The 27085-nt window shown below is 49.0% G+C and overlaps 1 protein-coding gene across 7 annotated transcripts in view; it reads left to right on the forward strand.

The window, feature by feature from the left end:
* The window catches only part of cobl (cordon-bleu WH2 repeat protein), a 61954-nt gene that overhangs the window by 28969 nt on the left and 5900 nt on the right, over nt 1-27085 (forward strand). For 6 of the 7 annotated variants that reach the window (XM_030371507.1, XM_030371511.1, XM_030371512.1 and 3 more), the window contains 8 exons: nt 10785-11439; nt 13941-14168; nt 18851-19163; nt 21740-21858; nt 22458-22649; nt 23127-24664; nt 24960-25172; nt 25650-25769. In XM_030371507.1, coding sequence (XP_030227367.1) covers nt 10785-11439; nt 13941-14168; nt 18851-19163; nt 21740-21858; nt 22458-22649; nt 23127-24664; nt 24960-25172; nt 25650-25769 — 3378 coding nt within the window. The remainder of the gene's footprint in view (nt 1-10784; nt 11440-13940; nt 14169-18850; nt 19164-21739; nt 21859-22457; nt 22650-23126; nt 24665-24959; nt 25173-25649; nt 25770-27085) is intronic. The other variant, XM_030371513.1, reaches the window with a different exon arrangement.

The raw sequence follows: 27085 nt of genomic DNA on the forward strand, positions 1-27085 counted from the left end.
GGTGTTGTTTATATTTTATTTATTTCAGTTGGCGGTGTTTAGTCCCAGCCTCCCTGCTGTCCTGTGAGCCTGCTTCTCCTGATCCCATTTCTGTTATGATGATCAGGACTGTTATTATGATCGTATGCCAGTCAGGTTGTGGCCGTCGGCACAGACCGTTGTTAAAGTGGCTGCGCTCCAGTGTGCAGGATACTCAAAGCTGGGTCAGTGCAAGGGGTAATCTGAGGACAATGTGGCTCCCCTAATAATAGTCTTCCTAGTCTCTCTCTCTCTCTCTCTCTCTCTCTCTCTCTCTCTCTCTCTCTCTCTCTCTCTCTCTCTCTCTCTCTCACTCTCTCACTCTCTCACTCTCTCACTCTCTCTCTCTCTCTATCACTCTCTCTCATCTCTCTGCTGCTGCCCCAGAGCTCACTTTGAAGCATGCCTGACTGCACGCACGGCAACATGAAAATCCAAAGGGGGTTACCTTCGGTATAGCCTCTAAAAGTGCACTTTAGATTAATAATTTAAAGTCTGAGAGCAGACCAGCTCAAATCAGAGTGATTGAGGGCAGACCAACTAAAATCTTGTTGAATGGGGTGGTTCACTTTGAATTCGCTTCATATTCGTGTCGACCAATCACGTCGCGGGAGGCGGTGATCTATAAGTACGTAATTGGCTAATGGGGAACGCAAACTCAGCCAGCGCTAGTCAACTCAAACCGCTAAAACAATCTGTTCAGATACCCAGCATGTTGTAGAAGAAGTGTCTGTAAAGTTTTCAAATCGACACTGTGCATACCGGCCACTGTAGAAATACAATCATAGAAATCCCATTGGAAGGCTTCATCCACGGTGCAGAACCAAACCCATCATCCCCGTGTCCCAGGGGCATGTGGTTGGTGGAGCCACCTGTGGGGTGACTGCCGCGTCAGGGCCTGACGTCAGACTCTCTCCAGCGGCTCCTCTCTGTCCAGGAGATTTACACGCGTGACACAGAGCGATTAGTGACGCCAGAGCTGGCAAGCAGATTGCACAGGGTCACAGGCTGGCCAAAGGTTAAGTTCATGCTGGCTCATGTCCTGAGTCTGCAGCCGGGGAAGAGGCTCCAGCAGTGGTGAGGCTCCCATTCTGTAACAATTGGATTCAAATGTATTATTAATAAATGGCATTACATGCATTGCCTTTCAGCACACCAACGTGTGTGTGTGTGTGTGTGTGTGTGTGTGTGTGTGTGTGTGTGTGTGTGTGTGTGTGTGTGTGTGTGTGTGTGTGTGTGTGTGTGTGTGTGTGTGTGTGTGTGTGTGGACTGAAGGCCTGGCTAAAAGTGCACAGTTCATATTACTATGTTAAGAAATGTCTTGGGACTGCGGTATGTAAAAGTGTGCACCACACTCAAACACCTTTAGTGTCACATTATGTACATAGACAGACACACACACATGCACACACTAAATGTCCACACACAACGTACATGCACACAGACACAATGTACATACAGACACACTATGTAGACCAGCCTTTCTCAAACTGCCAGGGCACCTTTCAAAAGTACATAAAATCTCAAGGCACCCCAGTGTAAAATATGATTAAAAACGACACTGCATAGCCTAAACGTAAATGCAAATGTCCTGTTTATTTAGACAGGACAGTAATGAACAGAGCATAATACAACTGTAAATATTAATAATAATAACAACTTCATAGCAACTTTATAGCACCTTTTAAAAACACAGGTTTACAAAGTGCTTCACAAAACAATAAATCAGAGACACAAATGCCATAAAACCATAAGAGGTGGACCGCTATGCAGCAACACAGGCAATACAAGAACCCAACAAATTGAGACCAGGAGAACTGAAATGAAGTGCAGAGATAGCAGGAATGTTTTTCCATCATAGTGCTTGTTTCCATCCGTGCCATACGCGCACACCCACACCCACACCCACACACACACACACACACACACACACACACACACACACACACACACACACACACACACACACACACACACACACTGTATTCAATGACATGTCTGTGGATATTGAATGCCGTTGGTAATTTTATTACACACGGCATTCTTTCTCACATATGTAAGAAAGAATGTATTTATGTATTCAATATATTCATATATGTCATATATGAAATGTCCGATTTTTTTATTTTTTTATTTTATTTTAAATTAAATGTCAGAATACGTAATTTTTTGGCAGCACCCCTGACACAGTCACGGGGCACCCCAGGGTGCCGCGGCACCCACTTTGAGAAAGGCTGATGTAGACACACACACAAAGACACACAATGTATACAGACGCGTGCAGGCACCCACAATGCACACACACACAATGTACAAACAGACACACAATGTAGACACACACACAAAGACACACAATGTATACAGACGCGTGCAGGCACACACACACACACACACACACACACACACACACACACACACACACACACACACACACACACACACACACACACACACACACGGCCTTCCCTGTACCCGCACCCACAGGGAAGTAAGAGCCGGCACACAGAAGCCACGCGGGCCCCACGGGGGCCCGACATCAGAGCGGCCCCTGCTACCCGCACCACCCAATGCCTCTGGAGTGTGAAGGGAAGATCAGAAGCCCGCCGCCCGGGTCGTCTGAGGACAGCCCCTCACGGTGACTGCACTCATTACCGAGCTAACCCCCCCCCAACCCGCCACCGTAGGGCTGACTGTAGTTGGGAGCGCTCGTAACAGACCGACAGCCCGCGCTAATGGGCACTGACAACATTATGGGGAAAAAATGACGCTGATGAGATTGGCGTAATGAAGCATTTGCGTTTGGATGTCGCGTGTGTGTGTGTGTGTGTGTGTGTCTGTCTATGTACATAATATGTGTGTGTATCGGGGTGTCTGTGTGTCTGTCTATGTACATTATATATGTGTGTCTGTGTCTATGAGCATTCGCTGTGTCCGTCTATGTACCTTCTGTCTGTGTGGGGGTGTGTGTGTGCGCTCGCATGTGAATGCTCTCTCCCAGTAGAAGGGCGTTAACCCGCGGTTTGGCTCGTCGGGTACAGAGCGAGAGGCAGATATGGTACAGCGTGTACTACGGCTGACGTCACGCGGTTGAACCGCAGCGGCGACTCCACACTGTGCTCCGCAAGACTTCCACGGCCGACTGAAGCCCGGAGCCTGACTCAGAGAGGCGGCACTCTGATCTGATGTGGGCGGAGGGATCAGGCTTTTTACTGTGCCCGCCGCCAAATGAAGTCACACGCTGTTGGAAACATTCAATCAGGGTTTCTGTAGCGACCCTGCCGCGACCCCTAGCCACTCTCCAACCGTGGTGAGGATCGAGTCTTATGGAGGAGCATAGGCTTATTGATGATCTACTTCATTTGTTTTTCTTATGATCTGACAGATGACTGATTCCTACTGGAAGAATAATTTATGTTCTGCAAGGAGGAATGTTAAATGGAAGCTCCCATTGAGTGGAAGTTCTGGATTATGAATTTTGGGGATCTCGTTTTAATCCAATTTGCTCCCAAAAGTAAAGAAATCTAATCTTGGGTCTGTTCTCGTTAGGAATGCCCCGGAGTTAATTATATTTGGGAACACGAAGTTCGGAGAAACAAAACACTTTTCCTCCCTCGCTTTCCTTCTGAAGGGATCGTAATCTGTTATTGTGGTTTTGGAGGTGAACCAGGTTTCCACGGCTCTGCGACTCTCGGATTGATGTGCAGAGAGACTCTGATCTTTCTGCTCCAATGCACTGTAATAGAACGTGTACACAAGTGTGTGTGTGCGTACGTCTGTGTGTGTGTGTGTGTGTCGGTGATGAAATGCAATGCTGTATGGTGAGGGCACGACAGACACACAAGGCAGGAGACGTGCAGAATGAGAAGGGACAGCTGGTCTTCAGAGAGAGTGAGAGCGAGAGAGAGAGCGAGAGAGAGTGAAAAAGTCTTGCAGAAATGAAGGTAACATTAACTATGTATAATCTAAAGGGTCAGATGGGCGTGATAATGCGTTTGGCGTGCTCTCGGCACCTATTCACCGTAAGAGGACTCGGTTCACCCAGGGACAAGAAGGAGGGCTGTGAGAGGTTGGTGGGGGGGGGGGGGGGGGGGGGGGGTGGTGTATCGCTACTCCCTCCCGCTAAACCTGTGATCCTTTAATGAAGGCTTGCACAGTAGGCTTAGGAGCAGAACGACTGCCATTCGGAACACAAACAAAGGAGAGAGAGAGAGAGAGGTTAGGAGAGAGAGAGAGAGAGAGAGAGATGGAGGTTGGGAGTTTATAGAACCGGATTAAGTGTTTGAAACTGGTTTGAAGCTATGGGGACCGCCGGAGATGCACTCGGATTTGAAATGAGTGGGAATCATGCCTGTCATGTTATGTCCGGGGCACCACAGGAATCGGATGATTTCTGTAAATTATTTCAACTAGCTGTATGACGTGACAATTGTATTTCTACGTCAACGTTAATGTGCACATGATAAACATGCCTGTAGCTCAATCGGGAAACATAAGTTCCCCTTATTTCCCCCAGACTTCATCCACTAAGGGATTGCAGAGGTAGGATTCATGTCGTCTTTTCTTCTCCCCCTCCACCACTCTTTCTCCCTCTTTGGGTCCATCTTTTATTGATAAAAAGGTTTCTATAAAGGGAGAGCGATGTGTTTTTGAACTTGCGTATCCTTGCCAAACACGAGCTAGGGGGGGGGGGGGGGAGGGAGTGAGGTGCTGCAGGAGGAAGAGGAGGAGGAGGAAGAAGAACAAAGGCATGGAGAGCGAACACCTCTCCTCCCCTCCCTGTGAAAGAGAGAGTGAAATAAAAGTTAGAATAAAAAATGAGAAAGCGAATAAACCCCAGAGAGGTTGATGTATAAAATATATTAAGCTCGGAAGGAGAACCGGGGATGGGGGGGGGGAGTCGGTTATCTGACAACAAATGAAGCATGAGGGGGAGCTGAATATTTCATGACTCGCTCGAGTTGGATTGCCACAAACGAGCAGCAGCAGAAGAAACATCTTCATCAGTTTATGCAACTTTTAGATCGAAAAAGTTGAAGGGAATAAAAAAACCACCAAAACCGGCAGTGCCGGCGGCGACAGAAGTGGCGAGCGGCTCTACACTGATGATTGTTTGCGTTCGCCTGCTGCTGCGGTGCTTACATCTCCCCTCCATTTGCATTGAAGCCCGTAATAATAATTGTTTTCCGCTCAATAGTTTCCTGTTTCCGCACAATAGTTGCTTTTGTTGTTGCAGCTTGCGTCCCAGAACCCCGGTGTGTGTGTGTGTGTGTGTGTGTGTGTGTGTGTGTGTGTGTGTGTGTGTGTGTGTGTGTGTGTGTGTGTGTGTGTGTGTGTGTGTGTGTGTGTGTGTGTGTGTGTGTGTGTGTGTGTGTGCTGCTGCGCACACGTGCGCTCTGGATATAAACCCTGAGCTACATTGCACATGGCGGTACCGTGCACAGCGCGCTCTGCCCGTGGGCCGAAGATTGATGGAGCTGGCTCGTACTCTTCTGTCACACGGCAATATATAGAATAATGTGACAGCAGAGGCGGCCCCTTCCCACACCATCCATCACTATTATGATTACCTTCAGGAGGAGACGCCAAGTTCCGTCCGTCCCAGTGCACCGCCCTGGCGGGGATCACACTGGCCCCCGCTGGATCCTAGAGCCCACCACGTCAAGCGTTCCCGTCTGAGTGGTTCCTGGGCGTGCTGTTTATAAGTTCATAAGTTCAAGGCGATTTATTTATGTCAGTTGTGTCCTCGTGTTTGGTGCTGGCCCTCAGGGACGGGGCTGTTCCAATCGTCGTACTGATCGCCTGACTCGAGTGTAGTCAGAGTTTGCGGTCATTGAACCGATAGAGTTGATGCAAAGTAGTCAGCCGAACTTTTGTACAGTTGCACACTGACGGTTCAATTCAATCGTTTACCAGGGATCAATCAGTGTGTCGATTTCGAAGAGTCGCCCAAGCAATAGATTGGTGTCCAACGGGACATGCCGATGCCAATCGCCGTCAGGTCTTTTTTATTATTTTGATTCGTGAATTGAGGGAAAGCCAGTCGAGTGAGCTACGCCAGAGCCATCCGAAAGGGGAGGAATGAAGAGGTATACCGCGAGTGTCACCGATGAACCGATAGCAGCAGCAGCTTCACAGGGTCGGTGGAGTGTTTACGGGGATAGGGCCATGTCCGTCTCCTCCTCCTCCCCCCCACCTCCCCAGCTAGCTGAGAACAAAACACAGTGTTCGTGATCAGCCCTGGAACACAGACAGGAGGAGGCCCCTGTCTGCCAAAACAAACACACAAGCCCTTTCCTTGAAACCCAACCCTCGCTGCGGCTCCCGGTATGGCGCTCTGCGGAGACACTTTCACTTGATAACGCCGTTGCTACTGTGTTAAAGAACCCGGGGCACTTTCACCGGCGTGCGGTGACTGCGGATCAACCGTGCATCAGTGGTTCTTCACGCGGTCCTTACGCAAAGGAAATCAGCTGTTTTCCGGGCGATTGGAGTACGTTCGCTTAAACCGCTGCCTGATGGGAGAATCAGGTGGAAAATGCATTTGTCACCGATTCAAAGTGACGAAATACGCTGTGATGGCGACTGATGATTTGATGTGGTTTGAATGGACAGTTTTCTGTGCAGTGTGGCTGGTGGGTACGTTTTTATTTGAGCTATAGGGTGGAATACGTTTTGTCAAGTCATAATTAATAAAAAGAAGACACTATTAATTATATTGGTCCAAAACGATTCGTTCACCGGGACACAATGAAACACGATAAAACATAACCAAAAAAAGTGATTGGTTTTTAGTGTGTGCCACAATACCTTAATTCTGTCCAGGCAAGGCAAGTTACAGGTTTAAAGTTACACGTGGGGCAATTCACCGTTGTCAGCGCCAGCTGAGCCCAGACGAGCATAGAAGTACAACTCATAACAACACCCTGTCAAAACAAAGCCACTTTTCGTGAGCTATTGTGTTCCTGTAAAAAGAACGCAACCGTCACGTCTTCATTAAACCGAAGCAGAGCTCAGACACCGCATGAGCCGTCAATCAGCGTGCTGCGCCCGCAGAACAATGAAGACCACTGAAGACTCGATCATCTCGTGAATGCGTTGACCTCACGTTCAGGGGACCAGGGATAGGGTTCGACCCCTCTGCCCTCAATTACAGCAGGAGCAGAATGTTCTTTTCACTTGAAGCTGTCAAAACAGCCCGCGTCTCAAACCAGTCACAGCCGCTCCGTTGAAGGCCCTGGGCACTTTGAAAGTGTGCGTTTTGTGTGTTCCATATCAATCACCCCGTGCCACTTCTTCCCAGCAATTACTTCCAGGAAAAACTGAAAGATTTAAGGCTTTAGGTGCTATGTGTTGCTTCATGATTTTTTTCGCTGGTGGAAAGTTTTCCTTTCTCTGTTTTACTTGAAATACTACTAGAAATGCATTTGGGAACGTCCTCCTGCAACCAGGATGTGGCAGAACATCTAATTTGACGATGTGGTGAATTGGTTAACAATCAATTAAATCAAGTGATGGCCAAATGTTTTATCTGAAATTAATTCTCTTTGGCGCCATCTTTGGCGTACACACTAACACGTCACGCAAACACACACATGAGCGAGTTGAAGAATGAGTGAGCTCAGCCACTCTCTCTGGGTGGGGGATCTGAGCTGGGGGATGGACAAGAAGCCATGAATGCATAGCAGTAGCGGCGCAACCATTAAATTACATTCATAATACTGCAAAGGCAACGGCCTCTATCAATTGGCCATAGGCTCAATCTCAATCATCATTGACTTAGATAGACTGAGAAGTCTTTGTGTGACTTTGAGATTGCCATTTAAAAAAATTAATGTTGATTCAAAGTTGATCTAGCTTCGACGTGAAAAGGTGTGGTTTGAATACAACCTTATTTATTTTCAAACAAAAATGTAAGTTTGGTGTTTGAAAGGCATTTTGGCTAGACTCTGGTGCATTTAAGTTAAAAGAACAAGCTAAGCGACCACCATTTAAAAATGAGCCATTTTAATACTCAATACTTAAAACATCATGGACACCACGCTGGATCATTATTAACAGAAAAGTGAACATGCTGATGTCAGCATAATGTCACAGTAATCGTAGGCAAAGCACACGATGAGGTCAACAGGGTTTCCTGCCAAGGATGGGTTAGTGGTACAGTAGAACCGGGTCTGGGGACTCTCGTCTGCCCCTACCGCTGTCCTTATTTAGCCGAAACAGACGCATTTGTACAAACAGTGCATGTGTACACACACACACACACACACACACACACACACACACACACACACACACACACACACACACACACACACACACACACACACACACACACACACACACACACACGCGCACACGCACATGCACGCCCTCTATACACATATTATACACACTCTCTGTATGCACGTTCTATACACATACGATACAATACACACACACGGTGGTTGCATGGGCAGCCCTGTCCGATCAACATGCTCCCATGTCAGGGGGCCCCCAGCCCGTCACACCCTACACTGAAACATCTAGTGGACAGGCCGGACCGCCCCGTCCATACATACACGCATGCATCCATGCATACGTTGCATGGTCATTTCCATTCGGGGTCGGCCTATTATTCTCTGAACAATGGGGCTTCCACCGGTGGCTGTGGACGTCACTGGGGTCGTCCTTGTTAGGAATAACCCAGGGTTCCTCTTGGTGTTGTTTATAGGAGCGATGTGAAGTGATTCATTCTTAGACACACTCGACCATGCCTGAGCTTGGCTCTTTAAGGAAGGGCGACCTCGATTGTAATATTAAAAAAAGCTCTATCTTTTTCTTTCTTGGATTGTCTTCAGCGCAAAGCAGAAGCCAGAGCTAATGTTACCGCGGCTCTGTCTTGCTAACCACCGCCGCTGTAAATGGTGCGACGCGTTGGAAAGTAAAGCATGGTGGGATGCCGCCAGCCTGTTGGAGCGCTACGGGGTCGGCGGCCTTGGAGGTGATGTAACATAATATTGGTGTTATTCTCGGGCCATCCTGAGCACACTGTGTTCCCAGTCCTGGCGCCAGTCAGAGCCTATGAGCAATACACACTTAACCCTAAAACCACCCCCCCCCCCCTGCCCCCACCCCCCATCGTAATCAGCTTGAGATATGAGACGGGCTGTTCTTTAAAAGTGTGCTGTGGGTCTGTGTGTGTATTGAGGGTTTGTTTGTTTGTGGTATGTGTGTGAGTGGACCCCATCTCTCGTCCTTTCATAGAAGGGTCTTGGTGCAGTCTTATGTTTCACTCTGCAGGGAACACACACACATGCAGCCACACACATACACACTCACACACACATGCAATCATACACACATACTTGCACACGCATGCATGCATTCACGCACACACACACATCCATTGGTAACCGAGTCAGTCATCCACTTCAGCTTCAACTTTGGCCCACATCCGCTGATGTCTATTCATGTATGTATGAATGGGGGAGAGGGGGAGATCTGTGAGGGACAGGTGGGTGGGTGGGTGGGTGTGTGGGGGAGACACCAGTAGGGGACCATGAGGATTTCCATGGCATGCCACGCAACTGGGTTCAACCGGGTTCACGTGAGCTAACCTACTTCTCTCGCTGAGGACACAAGATGGTCTGACACAAAGCTGGTACGACATCGGGGGGGAAATACTTTAAACGAGGTCTTTCTCTTACTCACTCACTCTGTGTAATTAGCACTCCTTCAACGACAACTCCCCTATTTTTCACCCTGGGACCTAATTTTTCTATCTAAAGTGCTTGTTTTTGCTCACTTTTGGATTATATCTCACGTCTCTTCTGTTTTCTACCTGCAACAACTCAGTTCTTGTGAGGTGTCAGAGCGAAAAAGGTCTTCTTGACAAAGACTTGGTGAGACACATCAACAAACCGACCATATCTTGCGGAAGGGAAAGAGAAAAGTTGTATTTCTCTTGGAAGGATCCTTTCCCTATGGTGTTCAGGGTATGCATTTTTCGGGTTGATATTCCCCAAAAAGACTACAATGCCCATTTTACAGCACATTACAGTCGCATTCAGACCAATCAGACCAATGAATGAAATGAATTGTTAGCATTAGTCCTTTTGGACCAAGAATGATTTTGGAAATAGGAGTTTTCCTGTAAATAGCCAACAATCGAGAACACATTTGCCTTTCACCCCAGTTTATTCCCGCAAAATCCCCTTTAAGAACATTGCTGCTCAAAAGACCAAAGGCAAATTAATCTTTCAACACACTTACCGGTTAATCATCATAATCTTGATGTCATGGCACCAACCGAATGCCTTGTTTATGGCACCAACCCAGCCCATTCAGAGTTTTCTCTGAATTCCTACTCAATTCGTTGAAATCAGCGTTGCCAACCACCTTTGACTTTGATTGAACGGTGTGCTCTCCGCACTGATTAAGAGATACCACAGTAAGTATTGATGACGGTGGCAAGTATGTCAAATCTGCCATGCTTGTAGTTTTCGCTGACTTTCTGCCAGCTATAAGATGTGCTCCTGTAGGCTAATTTGCGTTGGCAGTGCCCTGGTTTGAAGAGCCAGACTGCTGCCAAAGCACCACTCAATTTAATTAGTTAGTAGTGCTGCACTCTACCTCAGCCCTGGCGGTTACAGGTTGATTTATGGGTCGGACACACAGTCTTAGTTTCACACAGATTAAAATCTCTCTCTCTCTCTCTCTCTCTCTCTCTCTCTCTCTCTCTCTCTCTCTCTCTCTCTCTCTCTCTCTCTCTCTCTCTCTCTCTCCAGATGGGCCTCGGCACCGACAGCATGCTGAGGAAACGAAAAGCCCCGGCCGCGCCCCCTACCTCGGAGAGCTCGGCCACGACCTCCCTGGACGACTCCTCGGCCACGCCCACCCGCGACAGCACCCCGGCGCCCACCCCCATCGCCCGCACCAAGGTGACCCCGCCCGCGGCCCCCTCTACGGCGCCCCCCCCTGCGGCTCCGGCCCCCACGCCCACGCCCAGCCTCACCTCCAGCTGCCCCTCCTCGGCCACCAGCTCCCCGGCCCCCAGCACCACCACGGGGGGCAGCCTGACCGCCCAGGACTCCAGCTCCTCCTCCGAGTGCGGGCGGAGTCCCGAGGCGGAGTCCGACAGCGAGGTGGACGCCTCCAACGTCTCCCTCCGCAGCGGGTCGCTCAGTGACACCAGCGTGGCCAGCTACGCGCCGGGGGCGGGGCTTACACGCGTTCAGCCCGCCGTCACCACCGCCGCCGCCACCACCACCACCAGCAGCAGCAGCAGCATCAGCTCCAGCGCCGCCAGCAGCCGGACGGAGGTCTCTGTGGAGTCGGCCGACAGCCAGGTGAAGCGCCTGTCGGGGGCCGACCTGGCTCAGAGAGGGTCGCTGGTGGAGCTGAGGATGAACGCGACGGAGAACAACCGACACAGCGCCGTCGGTAAATATGCGTGGAGATATGTTGATATGATTTATGGATCCGTGACCCGACCGGGTCTTGAATGGGTTCACACTAAGAATGTCCCGAAAACACTTTTTCCCTTCCGATACCGATGTCAGCTCTCATGCTCTCATGCGGTAGCTATCATGCCTTTGCGCCTAATAGACGACTATTGTTCACGTGACACGCTTCGCGGATCGGATCATATTTCTTTCCCCCCTCCGATATCCGATCTGGACATCCCTAGTTCATACGACTGAACAATAATACAAAACACATATGTTCAAGGATAATACTCCTCACTTATCTGTAATGTCGATACTACCTCGCTCCCAGAACTTTTGGCCCGTTGTTCCACGTCAACTTGCACTAGAAAACACACGAGGACATTTTGAAACACTGCAACTATCAACATTTTCATATTTCACAGAACACAAACATGCAGTGAAACATTTGTATTGACGCAGCCATACTCTGGATCATCCGTTGACACCCAGCTGGGTGTATTTTCATAGGGTGGGAAAGACAACAGAGAGTGAGTGAGAGAGGGAGAGGGAGATTTAGAGGGGGAGAGAGACATTCAGAGCGTGTGAGAGAAAGCGATGGGATGTTGGGTGGACGTCACAAGCGTGCAGATTGCCAACAATGGGCTTCATGAGGGAGGGAGAATGGAAAGGATGCAGAGAAGCAGTTTTAAGGGGGCAGTTTGAGTGGAGGAGAGGTGGACAGGCCAGTGCAGTCAGCAGAAGGCTGGTAAAGGCTCCAGCCTCTCCCCTGACACTGCTGAATACCAACGGCCAGTCCGTCATGTGTTGGTCTGAGCATGCATAATCCGCTGGTCTGTGAGGCGTGAGCAAGACTCACCACAAGGCTGTAGACTTGTCTACCTGCGTACATGTTGAGATGTGCAAGTCACAGACTCGGCTCAAGAGCTTTCAACCTCGATGCAAGATGGTGTGTAACAATTGCATTTCCTAAAATGTAAATCGATTCCGGAACAAGTACTGTTGTCTCAAATAAGTCACCATGTATGGGTTGAAAAATTGCACAGCATCATTTAGTTGAGCTCTTTGACCTACTCTGTATATGAACACGATGCGCCTCTAAGTGTGTCGTGTGTGTGTATATGTGTGAGCGTATGTGTGTGTGTCTGCGTACGCACATCCTCACGCTCATGCATCCGCATGCTCTGAGCTGACGCAACAGCCAAGGCCGTGTGTGGATGATGCAGGCCCCACTCCCCCCCCCCCCCCTCTGCCTCCTGCTATCAGACAGCGGAGATAGGGAGAAGCATACACACCAGCAGCCGCTGAGTCAGACGCAACACCCCGACACATCACACGGCCGCGAGACTTTGGCCACGGGTCCTTTCGGTGTCCCGCGTCGCTAGCACTTCACATCCACTTTTCGTAGTCGAGGGCAACCGAAGCGCAACAGGGTGACGCAGGTGTTGCCTGGCAACCTAGTCGGGTTGCCGGAATCGGTTTTCGTCTGCTTGAGCAAGGCACACAACGTGTGTGTGTGTGTGTGTGTGTGTGTGTGTGTGTGTGTGTGTGTGTGTGTGTGTGTGTGTGTGTGTGTGTGTGTGTGTGTGTGTGTGTGTGTGTGTGTGTGTGTGTGTGTGTGTGTGTGCGTGCGCGCATTAGGGATGCACCGAAATGAAAATTCTTGGCCGAAACCGAATATACTGAAACAGTTGGCCGAAACCGAATGTGTCTTTTTAATGTTTTTCATTCATTTTGCTTTATTTTTCACCATTGCATAAATCAAACAATTAAATGTCCTTTTTTTTGTCTTGCTTTTCTATAAAAGAAATCAATTACAAATTTGATACAAAATATTTATTTAATACTGAACGTTTTCTAACATTATAGCAAGAATTTAAGAAGAATGTACCTTTAAATAAATGAAAAAAAAAAATTAAGTTTAAAAAAATAAAATATGTTCGGCGTATTATCTTCAGCCTTTTTACTCCTTCGGCCGAAACCGAATATTATGTTTTGGGCCATTTTCGGCCGAACATGTTCGGTGGCCGAATATTCGGTGCATCCCTAGTGTGCATTCTACTATATGATGTGCTCCTTCCCCATGTTTAAGGCCAATGCTATTGTCACTATGTTTTATAGTGTGCTTTCTAGCACTACTCGTATTGTGCCCGTCCCTCTAATTACATTCTAAAACGGATATTTGAGGATACACACGTGTAAACAAACCCTGGCGGTCTCACACTGTTTAGCAGTTAAGAGTCCACACACACACACACACACACACACACACACACACACACACACACACACACGCACACAGGCACACAGGCACACAAAGTCAGCGGCACCATGTTCTCATCAGCGCAGGACGGTGTGAGGTCGGGAACGCTGGTCTCTGTGTCCGTGCCCCATATGTCTTCCATCCGTCGTGTGCACCCCCCCTTCCCCACGCGGTTCCCCGCACTTCCCACATTAAACACCAGGGGGCCGGGCGCCCACTGTCTCTCCTCCCAGACGCTGCCTACGGGCCGATCCCGCCCAAACCCGCCCGTGCCAGCCCCCCACGCCTGATGTCCGACCCCCAGCACCCGCCCTCCCTCCCCCTGCCTAGCCCCTCCCCACCCTCCCACACAGGGCCCCCCCGCCGTCGGGCCGGGGAGACGGAGAGACAGGAGAGAGAGGTGGAGGAGAGAGAGGTGGAGGAGAGAGAGGTGGTGGAGAAGGTGGCCTCAGCCACGCAGTGTAGGTGTTTGCATGATGGGAGCGACGGTTGGGCTCTGTCCTTTGTTCTGCGCCCTCCCTCCTTCGTCTTCCTCCTTCCTTTCCGCGTCCCCTCCACCTCCCTCTTCCGATGCTTTCCGTTTCTCTGTCTGGCTCTTCCTGGTTTCCACCTTGGCCGCTCATTGGGAATGCGAGCGGCGCTCTGATCGTTCCTCTCTTCTGGAGATCTCTTCTCTTCGCAAACCTGAAGTTTCTTTCTTGTGTTTTTCTGTTCTCTTACGTGGGTGTGGGTGTTTGTGTGTGTGTGTGTGTAAGGGTTGATGTGTGCGTGTGTGTGTGTGTGTGCGTGTGTGCGTGCGCTCCTCAATTCTGACAGGTTTGTATCCCCCATAATTGCTATATCAAACTGGTAGGTGTGTGTGTGTGTGTGTGTGTGTGTGTGTGTGTGTGTGTGTGTGTGTGTGTGTGTGTGTGTGTGTGTGTGTGTGTGTGTGTGTGTGTGTGTGTGTGTGTGTGTGTGTGTGTGCGCACGCGCATGTGCGCCTGCCTGTGTGTGTGTGTGTGTGTGCGTGCGTGCGTGCGTGCAGAAGGCATTAGTGTCCCAGATCTCCAACAGGCCCCCCTGGCTGGGTCTCTGTGAGCCTGTTGGTGTCTCCCCTGTGAGAATGGAGGTGCTCCACATCCATAGCTATCCTCCCCTGCAGCGCCACGCTACAGCCACTGCCGTCCAGTAGGTCAGAAGGCAACTCTGATCCCAATGACCCCCTCTTTCATCCTGGATCCAACCGTATTGAACGCGTTACGGCTGCTGCTCTGGTCGCTGTGTGTGATCAGAATCCATATGGTTGTTGCTACAGAGGTTGGGCTCCGATGCGATTGTAAACCATTGGGAGCAGTGTGGTGCGGTGAACTCGTATTGTCGTCCGTCATGTTTTAGGTTAGCTCTGCATGAGCGAGGCTTTTTTGCGCTACGAAGCGGTTAAGTAACAACCGCTGAATAACGAATGGGAAATCTTTGTGAATCTGTTTGCCGTTTATGTAGCGTGGAGCTGTGAATCACAACCACCCATTACACATGCTCCTTATTAGGTATCACACCAGTGCATTCCCATGAAGACATTTATGGCAAATCTCACATCAAAGACACCCATGAGGCCTGTGGGATTAAACTCTTCAGGCCCGTAATGCTGGGGGGGCTATTCTGTGAGGCTCAGTTTGATGCTTATAGTATTAGCACTGCCTGGGTCATTATGGCTGTTTCTCTCCTTCCCAGTCTCACTCAGTTAAAGTCTCACTGTGCTGTATGCTTTCTCATGTTTTTTCCTTCTTTCTCTTCCCCTCCCTCCCTCCCACCCCAAACTGTTCCTCTAGTGTACTGCTGTGGACCTGTCCGTCTACGCTCCAAGCGCTCCTGAAACCCTTCCCGATTGATCTTTCTATTCCTCTCCGTCTCTCTCTCTCTTTAACCCTCTCTCCTCTCCTCAGTCCCCTTTGCTCTCTCTCTCTCTCTCTCTCTCTCTCTCTCTCTCTCTCTCTCTCTCTCTCTCTCTCTCTGTCTTCTCTCTCTGTCTTCTCTCCTCTGTCTTCTCTCCTCTGTCTTCTCTCCCCTCCCCCTACTCTCTCTCCTCTCTCTCTCTCCCCTTTCCTCTCTCTTTCTCCCCTTTCCTCTCTGTCTCTCTTATCCGCTACCTTCGCTTCTACTTCCACCATTGCTCTGGATCTTCACTTCCTCTTCTTCCTCGCCAGCTCTGACAGCCTCACGTTGAACTGTCCAATGTCTATATCACTGTATTTGCTTTTATAATTGTGTTTCATGCTAGTAACAAAATTGCGACAGACCAGGATGCTACAACTTGTGTTTGTTTTTGTGTGGTTGTGTGTCACCAGTGGGTTGTGTATGTTGGGGGGCCGCCGACTGAGGGGCGCAAGGGCGGGGTCCGCGAAGGTAACACGGTACGTTGGTCAGAAGGCTCCCATGGCGGGAACTGAGGATCTGAACCCCAGGGGGTGGAGGGGGGGAGGGTGCATTGATCTCAGCCATGATCGAGGAGTGATAGACGGGGTGAGGTTATGAAGGCCAGGGCCATGCGATACGCAACGCTCAATACTCTGGTGCAGTGATCTCCACAGATCCATAGCTGAACAGGATCTGTGGACGTACGTTTTCAGCTTTGAAACCAGAGACCTGGGTGCATGGTGCCTTCAGTCCACTCTGTAGAGCGTAGATGTATCAACCCATGTCCTGCATTGTTGAGGCTACCACATGTGTTTCATACACCGTAGGAGAAGGTGAGCTTCATCGATTGCATACGGCTCAATCCATGGGAAAATCAAGCCCTATAATGATTAGGGTTTCATGTTAAAGACGATATCTTTCTCATGCTTACAATTCGCTTTTTGTCAAGTCTTGATTTTCGGTGGTGGAGTTCTTAAAAAAAAGTGTGATTTTGGTTGAGTAAATATTCTAAGTAATATGTCAGTATAACTGACTGAAATGTTTTATTTATATGTTTAAACCTTTAGCTTTTTAGGTGTTTGGTTTTCTGCGTCTTTTTATTTAAATAGTTATTATTGTTATCTAGGTTCTAAGACATTGATTTGCAGATGTAAGGGAAATGTTAAGCCTTTGATAAGGGAATGCGTTTGAGGAAGAATGTGTCTCATTGTCTAATATACAAAATAAGATTTGATTGCGTTTGATAATTTTTTCAATAAAGATTTTTATGAAAGCATATAAAGGATATTTGGAGTTCAATTTGAAACTGGCATGATATTTAGTTAACAGTTGATGCCGTGGTTTTGATTGGTTAACATGGATGTGAAACGTGTGTGTGTGTGTTGAGGAGAGCGTTTTGACTTATGTGCATGTACTACATGTACTATGGATAGTTATGTGTGTGTGTTTGGTCTGTGCGTTTGTTTAACCTGGCTAGCATGGTGCAAAAGTGAATTGATGGTGAATATGCAGGCTGAGATGTTTCCTTTTTTAATTGAGTACAGTTCGACAAATGTGTGTTTGTGCATGCGTGCGTGCATACACAGATGCATGCATGCGGCTGTGCAGTTATTCTTGCCTGTGTTGCTATCTCTAGTAGTCCACATGTGTATGTATACAGTCTTGGCAAATAAGAGTCGCACATGTGCATGCGTGAGTGCATGGGTGTGTTCACCCTGGACGTGTTCACCCTGGACTTCAGATGTCTTTGTGTGTGTGTGTGTGTGTGTGTGTGTGTGTGTGTGTGTGTGTGTGTGTGTGTGTGTGTGTGTGTGTGTGTGTGTGTGTGTGTGTGTGTGTGTGTGTGTGTGTGTGTGTGTGCGCGTTCAACTGTGTGCATGTGCATGTGTTTCCTGGCTGTGGCTGTAGCTAGCATGGCTCAGGCATTTCTTTGGGAAGGAACAGGGAGGACAACCCTGTGAGTCATGACCACATTGGCTGGAACTGGCTGTCTCCCCGCACTTTGACAGGCCCAGCACAGCGACCCACACCACACATCCTCAGTCACACTAAACACACACTCACTCACCCTCATCTGTTGACTCACCTTATGCACACATCCATGAAGAGTTTTATATTTTTTAATCAATAGAATAATTACATTTTTTTATTGAACATTGTAAAATGCATGTAAGTGTTTATCAGACCACTATATGTGCAACCCGTGCACATACGAAATCTCAGGATCACAGTGTCATCGTATCTGTGCACAAACTTGCACATGCATGCACAATGACACACTCACGTACTGCGTCCTCATGGGACCTCCTGAAGCCACACCGAGACAAAATTGCATGCACCCAAGCCGGCCGCAAACACATTGAGGTAAACAGTCATGTTTGACTGAGGTTTCCCGCTCTCCCCATCGCCGTGAAGCGCTTGTCGCTTATCATGAAAGGCCGCACCACAGTGGCCTGTAATACCCCGGCCTTTATTGTAATGCAGTGAAATACGGTTGATGTCGGACTGCGTGGGCTCAACAGAGACCGCAGGACCCACCAGAGCATGACTGTATGCAGGAGATGAGAGGGTTGGTAAGGAGTACGTGCAGCGGCCACCCGATGCATCATGGTTGACACACTAACATTATGAAGTCAAATTAAATTGTTTTTTGTTGACACTATTGCTCGCCACCCGTCTTGAAAACGCCTCACTGTTCCAAACCCAAAAGTGGGTTGTGCACTTTGTTCGTTTGGCTCGCACTTGGGTGCAATTTAGATTTTGTGTGTGTGTGTGTGTGTGTGTGTGTGTGTGTGTGTGTGTGTGTGTGTGTGTGTGTCTTAAATCAACTGGAATGCGATCTTCCTCTCCTAACTTTCTGATTAATCCTTTTGCCTGCCACATGTCCTGTGCCTTTCCAGCCATTACAAAGCAATGCTATGATTAGTTATTAACTTTGGCTAAGTCAAAAAGCTCTTAATACTACTGAAGCATACAAAGAATACTAAATACCTTCCCGGTTCTCCATGTAGCATTCAAGAAACCTGGGACAAATCAATGGATTTGGATGGCATGAGACTTGGCTTGAAGATGAAGATGTAGCACTCTTGATACAACAGAGAAAGCTTGATTAATCCGAAGGGAAATGCATGGACTAATGAAAAACCTGTGTTCCACAACACCCCCCTTCCCCCCCTATCCATTAACAAAGCTACAAAAATAAATAAATTAGATTTATTTTTTGGGGTTTTGTGTCTTCCTCTCCCAGCCTGGCTCCACTCTCTACCATGCCCCAGACTTCCGCAGGGGGGGGGCGCCGGCCGAAGCGCACCCGAGGACGAGACCCTCTCCCTGGGGAGCAGCAGCGGCAGCAGCAGCCTGCCCGACCAGGGCTACGCCGCCTCCGAGGGCATGGGGGAGGCGGAGGACTGCGGCACGGCGGGCTCCCCGTGGGGGACGCAGCCCGCCTCCCCGGACAAGACCATGCACGGGAGAGGAGATGGAGGGAGACCCCTCGGACCCATAAAGGATGTCTCCAGCGACAGCGACGAAGGGTGTGCAACCTGGGGGTCCAGACACAGGTACAGACCAGGGGACAGACAGGAGGACACACACAGACGGACAGGGGTGACATGGGAACTCTTGAAGGGCTCCATTGGAGTTGTGGAGAAAGTGGTTGGCAGACTTCCACACTACAGAGGAATAGGGAAGCTTCTGTGACAGATTGGGTCTGTCAATAAGTCGTTGGTCATTTATAGATTAACAAAAGAGCTGATGAAAATGATGTTAGGAGCGTTGCCATGGATGAGAATTACGTAAAGATCGTGAGCATGGCGAATAATGACAATAACATAAAGAGCGTTACCATAGTGAATGACGTAAAGATTGTGAAAAGAGTGAATATTGAGAGTGAGGTAAAGAGCATTACCATAGCCAATAATGAGAATGACGTAAAGAGCGTGAACATAGTGAATGATGAGAACGCTGAGAAACGGCATCAAAAGCACAGCATCCTGCACATGAATGAAGAGGTGCGAGGAAGACTCTCCAAGTTTATCAATTGCACACGAACACACCTCCACACCTGACGTCCCATTTTCATCCGTCTTCCAGGGGTGATTGCAAACACATTTTGGGAGTGAGGCGCTGTGTGTGTGGGTGTGGGTGTGCATGGGTGGTTGGGTGGGCCTGTCCCTCCCGTGAGCCTCTTGTGATTCACTGGGGTCAACCTCACTGTTAGTCATCTGAATTCCCCACAGTGTTTCCCAGCAGGCATCCGTCTCCGTCCCTCTGCACGTAGCGTCCTGTACTCGATGTATAACTGGATGTATTGCAGAAACCTGGCTTTACATCCCTAAAACATATCTCACACCGTATGGATGTGACATGCATGTGATACGTTTGGCGTTCAACACACTGTAACTCAGAGCCTGATGGCTCCACAAGCGCTGCGCTCAGTGTGAAGTGTATTACCAATACTTACAAAGAACGACCTTGCTAAAATCCTACTCCTTGAACTGTTTTGAGAAACAGGCCAATCATAAATCAGTGAACCAGATACTGCATTCGGGGATATCCAACGTCTGGGTTGTACTTCGCTTGGGAATCGGCGCCAAATATGGCAACGTTAAAAACAAGACGTATTTGTGCATTTCGGTTAACCCGGCACGTCTGCCATCAAAGACGCTTTCCCACAGGAGTTTAATCGTCTGCCAGCAGTAACTGGCCGAGAGCACTTCTTCTTCCAGCGTGCTGAATCTGAAGGGGGGCCCTCGCGGCTGGCGTGCTCCTGAGCACTGGGATTTCACAGTTATGGGTCTAGGCGTCCATTCAATGGTGAAAAAAAATAAAAAAAAACGGATTTCGTAACACGATTATTATTTTTCCTTAAGAGCTGCGGTGAACCCAAAGCGTGTATATCATCCAGAAAACTGATCCTAGATCAATGAGCACTTGACTCATACGGACCTAAAGCATCCACAGCGACCCCCCCCCCCCCCCCCCCCCCCCCCCTCTGCCTTCCAGGAAAGACACAGAAGCCCCCAATTTCTGAGAGCTGTTAAGGAAAAAGTCAGCCGCTCCAAGTTCCTCTCAGAGGCAGATGCCGTGTTTTATCTGGCGCTCCGGGTGTTATTTATTATGTCTGATGCGTCGGAGACCTGGGAGCAGAGCTCGGAGGAGCTGGCCAGCGGGGAAACAACCGCGAGCTCCGAGCTAGTGATCGCTTTATGGACAAGGATTTTAATGGTCATGCTCCAATGCCAATATCATAGGTGTTTAAACGTCGATCGAGTGGTAATGTTGCTCAAGACGTGAAGGCTAAATGATTCTGTTGGGATCTCCTAATGATCAATCCTGATTATAGCTAGTACGGTATCGCTGAATGCAAAAGGTTGTTGTGAACAATATTTCCACATACTTACTTAACTGTGTATTTAGCCTGTAGGTTAGAGACATAAATGCTGATTTTCACGTGTAACCTGTGAACTAACTCATCAAATTAAAGAAAACTTGTATAGCTAGTAAGATTTTTTAATTTTTTTCTGATCTTAAATATTGTCTTTACTATATATATATATATATTAGAGCTGTCAGTTATTAACGGCGTTAACGCAACCCAAATTTAACGGCGTTAAATTTTTTATCGCGCGATTAACGCAATTATTTTATAAAAAAAAAAAAAAAAAAAACTTTTTTTTTTTTTTTTTCTTTGGCTCAAAACAAAGAAGCAGTAGCCTGACTGCTATGTTCAAATGACATTTGTTCAAAGCAGTCGTTTAATTGCACTATAGGCTCTTTTTTTGTATCGTCCTGTTTTGATCAGTGTATATGCCAATGTTGTTATCAATAAAAAATCATTTGCACAAGGCAAGCCGATGCACTTCACCATGTTAATAAGAGAATTAAAATGAGAAGAATTATGGGACAAAAAAATCAAGGGATATTTAGCATAGAAAAAGAATTTGCGATTAATCGCGATTAATTAGAGTTAACTATGACATTAATGCGATTAATCACGATTAAATATTTTAATCGCTTGACAGCTCTAATATATTTTTCTTTTCAAACATTATGAGGCTATTGGGATGTGTGTGCTCATGTGTATAGGTGTGAAACTGAATCATTTGAATGACCTTTGTCAAACTGTCCCCTGCAGACCAATGGGCATAAGCCTGAAGGATAAAGCAGGCAGCAGGATGGACGCCTACGAAGAGGACCCCGAGCTCACCGCTGAACTCAACAAGACCCTGGCCGACTTTGACGCTGAATTAAACGGTACCTTCTAGTTATTAGTCTTCATGCTAAATCTTATGTCCTGGGGAGATCAAAAAGATGAACAGGTTAATGATGTATTTTCTATAGTAAATTAGTCATTTAAAAAATGTCCATTGGACTTAATCGCTGCTTCACCGTTCCCATAATTCCACATGATATGTGGTTGTGATTGCCGTGTGTTCACATGTGTTAATCCATGAGTCAAACATAACATATGTTGCATCCCATCAAAATGTCCATACATCAGTCATATATCTGGGGGCTCGTATATTTTACATGAACTATAAATTCTCTTTTTTATAGTTCAACTCCATTCCTGAGTGTGATGTTTTTTTTCATAGTTGGAGGGCATTGAACATCTCAAAGGACTTTCGAGTTCAGTCTGAGTTTGATTTATGTCTGGTATTTCATCACCGTGTCTCAAAGACCTTTGCATCACACAGCTTTGAGACGATGTAGAACCCAACAAGAGCATTCTCGGCAATCATTTGAAGACGGATAATTAAAGACAGGCAACATGCTCGGAGCATGACTTTTTATAAGCATGATTTATTGCAGTGCATTAACCAATAACCTTGTTAATCTGTTATGTATTCCAGACATTAGCCGTACGGAGGCCGTCACGCCAAAAGAGTATCGCTATGCCTTCCCCACAGACGTCCACGGAGTGCCTGTCACTGTTGTGGACCTGGTCCCAGTCACCGCTATAGATCTACCGGAGGACTATGGAAACACGGTCACTGACGGTGTCACCAAGACGTCGCCGCGGAAAACGTCAAATGTCAATAATGGTACAAAAATACTTGGAATTATCATATGTCTATACTTTTTAATGCATTGTCATTTTGTAGTTTTCTTTTGCCGGGGATGTTGCGATTGGCTAAATTACACAAAAATATACCTTGAACACAATCCTTATGGGTTATTTTCGGGGTGGCATGTGGCTCAGGAGGTAGGGCGGGTTGGCTGGTAGCCGGAAGGTTGCTAGTTCGATTCCCTGGCTCCCCCTAGAGTGTCGAGGTGTCCCTGAGGAAGGCACCTCAGCCTAACTGCTCCCGACGAGCTGGCTGACGCCTTGCATGGCTGACTCCGCCGTTGGTGTGTGAATGTGTGCAAGAATGGGCGAATGTTAGGCAATATTGTAAAGCGCTTTGAGTGGCCACTGGTTGGAAAGGCGCTGAAAAATAACCAAATAACCAAATGCAGTCCTTTTACAACTTACCATTTATTGTTCACATTGATTTAAAATCTCTTCCTGGCCACTCTAGCTCTGAACGCTGCTCAGCAGTCCGGGGACAAAGCCCACAACCAGAACAACAACGCTTGTAGGGACGGAGGCCCTACCAAGCGTGTCAGTGACGTCGCTAAACGACCACCGCCGGCCGCGGCGTATGTAGCCTCCGCGGCGGGGCACACAGCGAGCAGTGCGGTCAAATCCGAGAACAAGCTGACGCAGCGAGAAGCCAACGCCAAGACAGGCGGCGTCAGGGAAGCGGCGAAATCGCGTCCCAGCGAGAACGCCGGCGTCAAAGCTAGCCCTCCCGTCGGCAAAGAGAACGACCTCCCGCCGAACACTCGCAGGACGCCGTCCGTGAACGGGAAGGAGGACGTGGGGGAGTTCCCCGTCTACAGGCCCCACCTCAACACGGACGTCATCTCAGCCTACTCGGCCTCCGTGTCACAGAGCAAGATCACCCAGAGCTCCACCTCGCGCTTCGGCCTGAAGACCTTCACCGTGGTTCCCCCGAAACACTCGCCCGCGGCCGTCACGCCGCAGGCGGGCAGCACCGTGGGCACCGCGGGCGCCATCAAGATCGACGAGCAGGGGAACATGGTGCAGACCGGCGTGTGGCAGAAGCCCGGGGCCCTCAGAGCGGCGTCCGGGGCCGTCGGTCCGACGTCGGGGGCGGGGGGGGACACGGAGGAGCGCTCTCCGCTCCTGGGCCAGGCCAAAGCCTTCTGGAGTTCGTCCGAACGACAAGACAGCGGGGAGCCGAAGAAGACGGTGTATCCAGCCTCCCCCGAAACCTCGAGACACGCTAAGAAACCGGAAGACCTGAGAAACACACACCCGGTAAGACGTGAGCCTTCCCTGGTGGCGAAGCCTCAAGAGAGGAGAGCCGCTGCCACGGCGACCAAGGAGGCCGCCGAAGTACAGAAGGAGTCGGAGCAAAAGGTGATCATCTTGGAGGAGACGCCGGGCAGTGCCTCCGTACCGGCCTATTCTTACCAACCCAACCCACAGAGAGACCTGTCCTTCCTCCGACCGTCCAGGAGGACGTCCAGCCAGTACGTGGCTTCCGCCATCTCGAAGTACGCCAAACCAGAAGGCCCCGCCCACGGCCTGGAACCCCTGCAGAGGAACGCCCAGTCGAGCTTCCAGAGAGGGGGCCGGTCCATGCAGGTGATCCCACGGGCGTCCACCCTGCCTTCGTGCGACGGCGACCAGAGGGGGGGGCCCGTCGGCCCGGGGCCACCGCGGTCCCCCGGACCCACCAGGTCCATGAGCCACCCCGACCGCATCGCCACAGAGACGACCGGAGAAGCGAAGTGGGGCGGAGGAGGGAGGCTCGTCGGGAGCTCCAGCTTCTCCAGAGTAAGCCTCAACGCCCCGGACACCAAGAGGGTCAGCAGCTGGCCGGTGGTGAGCCCCGCCCCGGGCAGAGGGACGGCCGGGGACAGCAGGAGTCAGAGCGTGCACAGCGAGGCACCGGACCCAGGGCCGAGCCACGCCGGCCAGAACCAGGCGCGCCCCCCCAAACAGGGGACGGGCGCCCACGTGCCAGCACCCATAGTTCAAGTTAATGTGAGTGATGCTTCGGGTGTTATAAGTTATATTGTGTAGATTTAGTAACAATAAAATGTATATTGACGAATTATAAGTACTGTATATCATTTGTATATTTGCTGTTGTTTATATTTATACATTGAATATTAAATGCAATATGTTGCAATGCAATATGATCAATGATCATCATCAGCTGCATACTCATAACTCATAATTATATATTATTTTACCTACTAAATATCATTTGTGTATTTGCCTAAACATAGGCAAATATTATACATGCGTGTATATTTATATATATGTTTGTGTTCAGAACACCCCAGTGGTGACCACCACCACCACCACCTCAACCTATCCGGTGCTGGCGGACAGACCGGAGCCTTCCGCCCTCCCGCCCGCCGGAGGTCTGTTCGGGCCGGTGAAGAAGTTCAAGAAGGTGACGTCCAAACCCGTCCAACAGGAGCCCTGTCTCCACAACGACCTGATGGACGCCATCCAGACCGGGGGACGAGACCGGCTGAAGAAGGTGCGGTTCATTCCTTCACGTGTGAATAGCTTATAGTGTGTGTGTGTGCGTGTGTGTGTGTGTGTGTGTGTGTGTGTGTCCCAACTGTGTTTGTGTCTGTGTCCTTATTCTGTGTGTGTGTGTGTGTGTGTGTGTGTGTGTGTGTGTGTGTGTGTGTGTGTGTGTGTGTGTGTGTGTGTGTGTGTGTGTGTGTGTGTGTGTGTGTGTGTGTGTGTGTGTCCTTACTGTGTGTGTGTGTGTGTCCTTACTCTGTGTGTGTGTGTCCTAAATGTGTTTGTGTCTGTGTTCTTACTCTCTGTGTGTGTGTGTGTGTGTGTGTGTGTGTGTGTGTGTGTGTGTGTGTGTGTGTGTGTGTCCTAGCTATGGTACCCTGGTCTTTAGCGGTCAAAGGGATCAAGTCAAAGTTACACACAGCCTGGTTGTAACGTATGGGACCTAATGAATCCAGACTGAGTGCCTCCTGCTCTCTGACCCCAGACTCCAGGCACTGCCCCCGGTGGTCTGAAGAAGAGGCCGTCCCAGGCTGAGGACGACAGCGAGAGGTCCGCTCTGCTGTCCGCCATCAGGGCCACGGCCAGCAGTGGGAGGCTCAGACCGGTAACACTCACCCCCTTACTGCTGATGATATAAAACTAAAGGCTCAGACCGCTAAAACTCAACCCCTTACTGCTGATGATATAAAACTAAAGGCTCAGACCGGTAACACTCACCCCCTTACTGCTTATGATATAAAACTAAAGGCTCAGACCGGTAACACTCACCCCCTTACTGCTGATGATATAAAACTAAAGGCTCAGACCGCTAAAACTCAACCCCTTACTGCTGATGATATACAACTAAAGGCTCAGACCGGTAACACTCACCCCCTTCTACTGCTGATAATATAAAACTAAAGGCTCACACAGGTAAAACTCACCCCAATTTCCTTTCAGTCTCTTGTCCCCCAGTCCCCTTCCCCAGATAATACATTTTGGGCTTTTTTGGTGGATTCAAAATGTGCATTAATATATATATTTTATGATTTTCAAAATAAATATTATGTGTCAATAGTTTTTTACAACAATTGAAAATTGTTAAAGGGGACATATTATTAAAACAACACTTTGGGGTGATGGTGATGAGGACTGGGGGTGTTGTTTTGGGTCTCTAGTGGGTCTCTAGTGCACGCATACAAACTTTGAAAAAGTCCATACATGATATTTTGAGTGAGATATGCATTTCTGAAAGTACCCCGCCTGCCGTTCCCAAACGAGCGAGTCAGTTTCGTCAACCCCTCCTGCGTAAGAAGGGGGCACAGTTGAATATTACTTCCCCACCCCCCTCCAATCAGAGCATAGCCAAGATTTTGTGGACCAGCGGACGAGCAGCTCCGACAGAGGGAACTCAGCGGCAGCTCAGCTCTGGGAGTACATCCCCTTCTCTGCCGGACTGCCACCGAGCTCCCCCCGCCGGAGTTGCCGGACTGCCGGCGGCAGTCAGGAGGAGGAGGCATGGTGGAGAAAGGGATTGAACTCCCAGAGCTGAGCTGCCGTACTGCCGCCGCAGCCGGACGGCTTCGACGGCGCGGGGAGCTAGGCGGCAGTCCGGCAGCTCAGCTCCCGGAGTACAATCCCTTTCTCCTCCATGTCACGGTTCATGGACTTCAGAGAGCGAAGGCCAAAGTTCCTTTTCCCCAATTCTTCTCAACCATGGACGAGATATCCCCCACGACAAGTCTTTACTTGTTGTGGAAGTACGATTTATGATTCATCATCCGAGGCGCACATTGATTTTGGCCGTAATATTAGATATAGTATTATATAAATAACCATATATAATATTATTATTATTATTATACTATATTACATAGATAGAGAACTCCTGGAGTCCGCAAACAGCAACAATTTTCGTCCATGCTGTGGTTCAGTGACAGC

This window comes from Gadus morhua, chromosome 11, assembly GCF_902167405.1.
Source record: "Gadus morhua chromosome 11, gadMor3.0, whole genome shotgun sequence".
NCBI classification, from domain to species: domain Eukaryota; kingdom Metazoa; phylum Chordata; class Actinopteri; order Gadiformes; family Gadidae; genus Gadus; species Gadus morhua.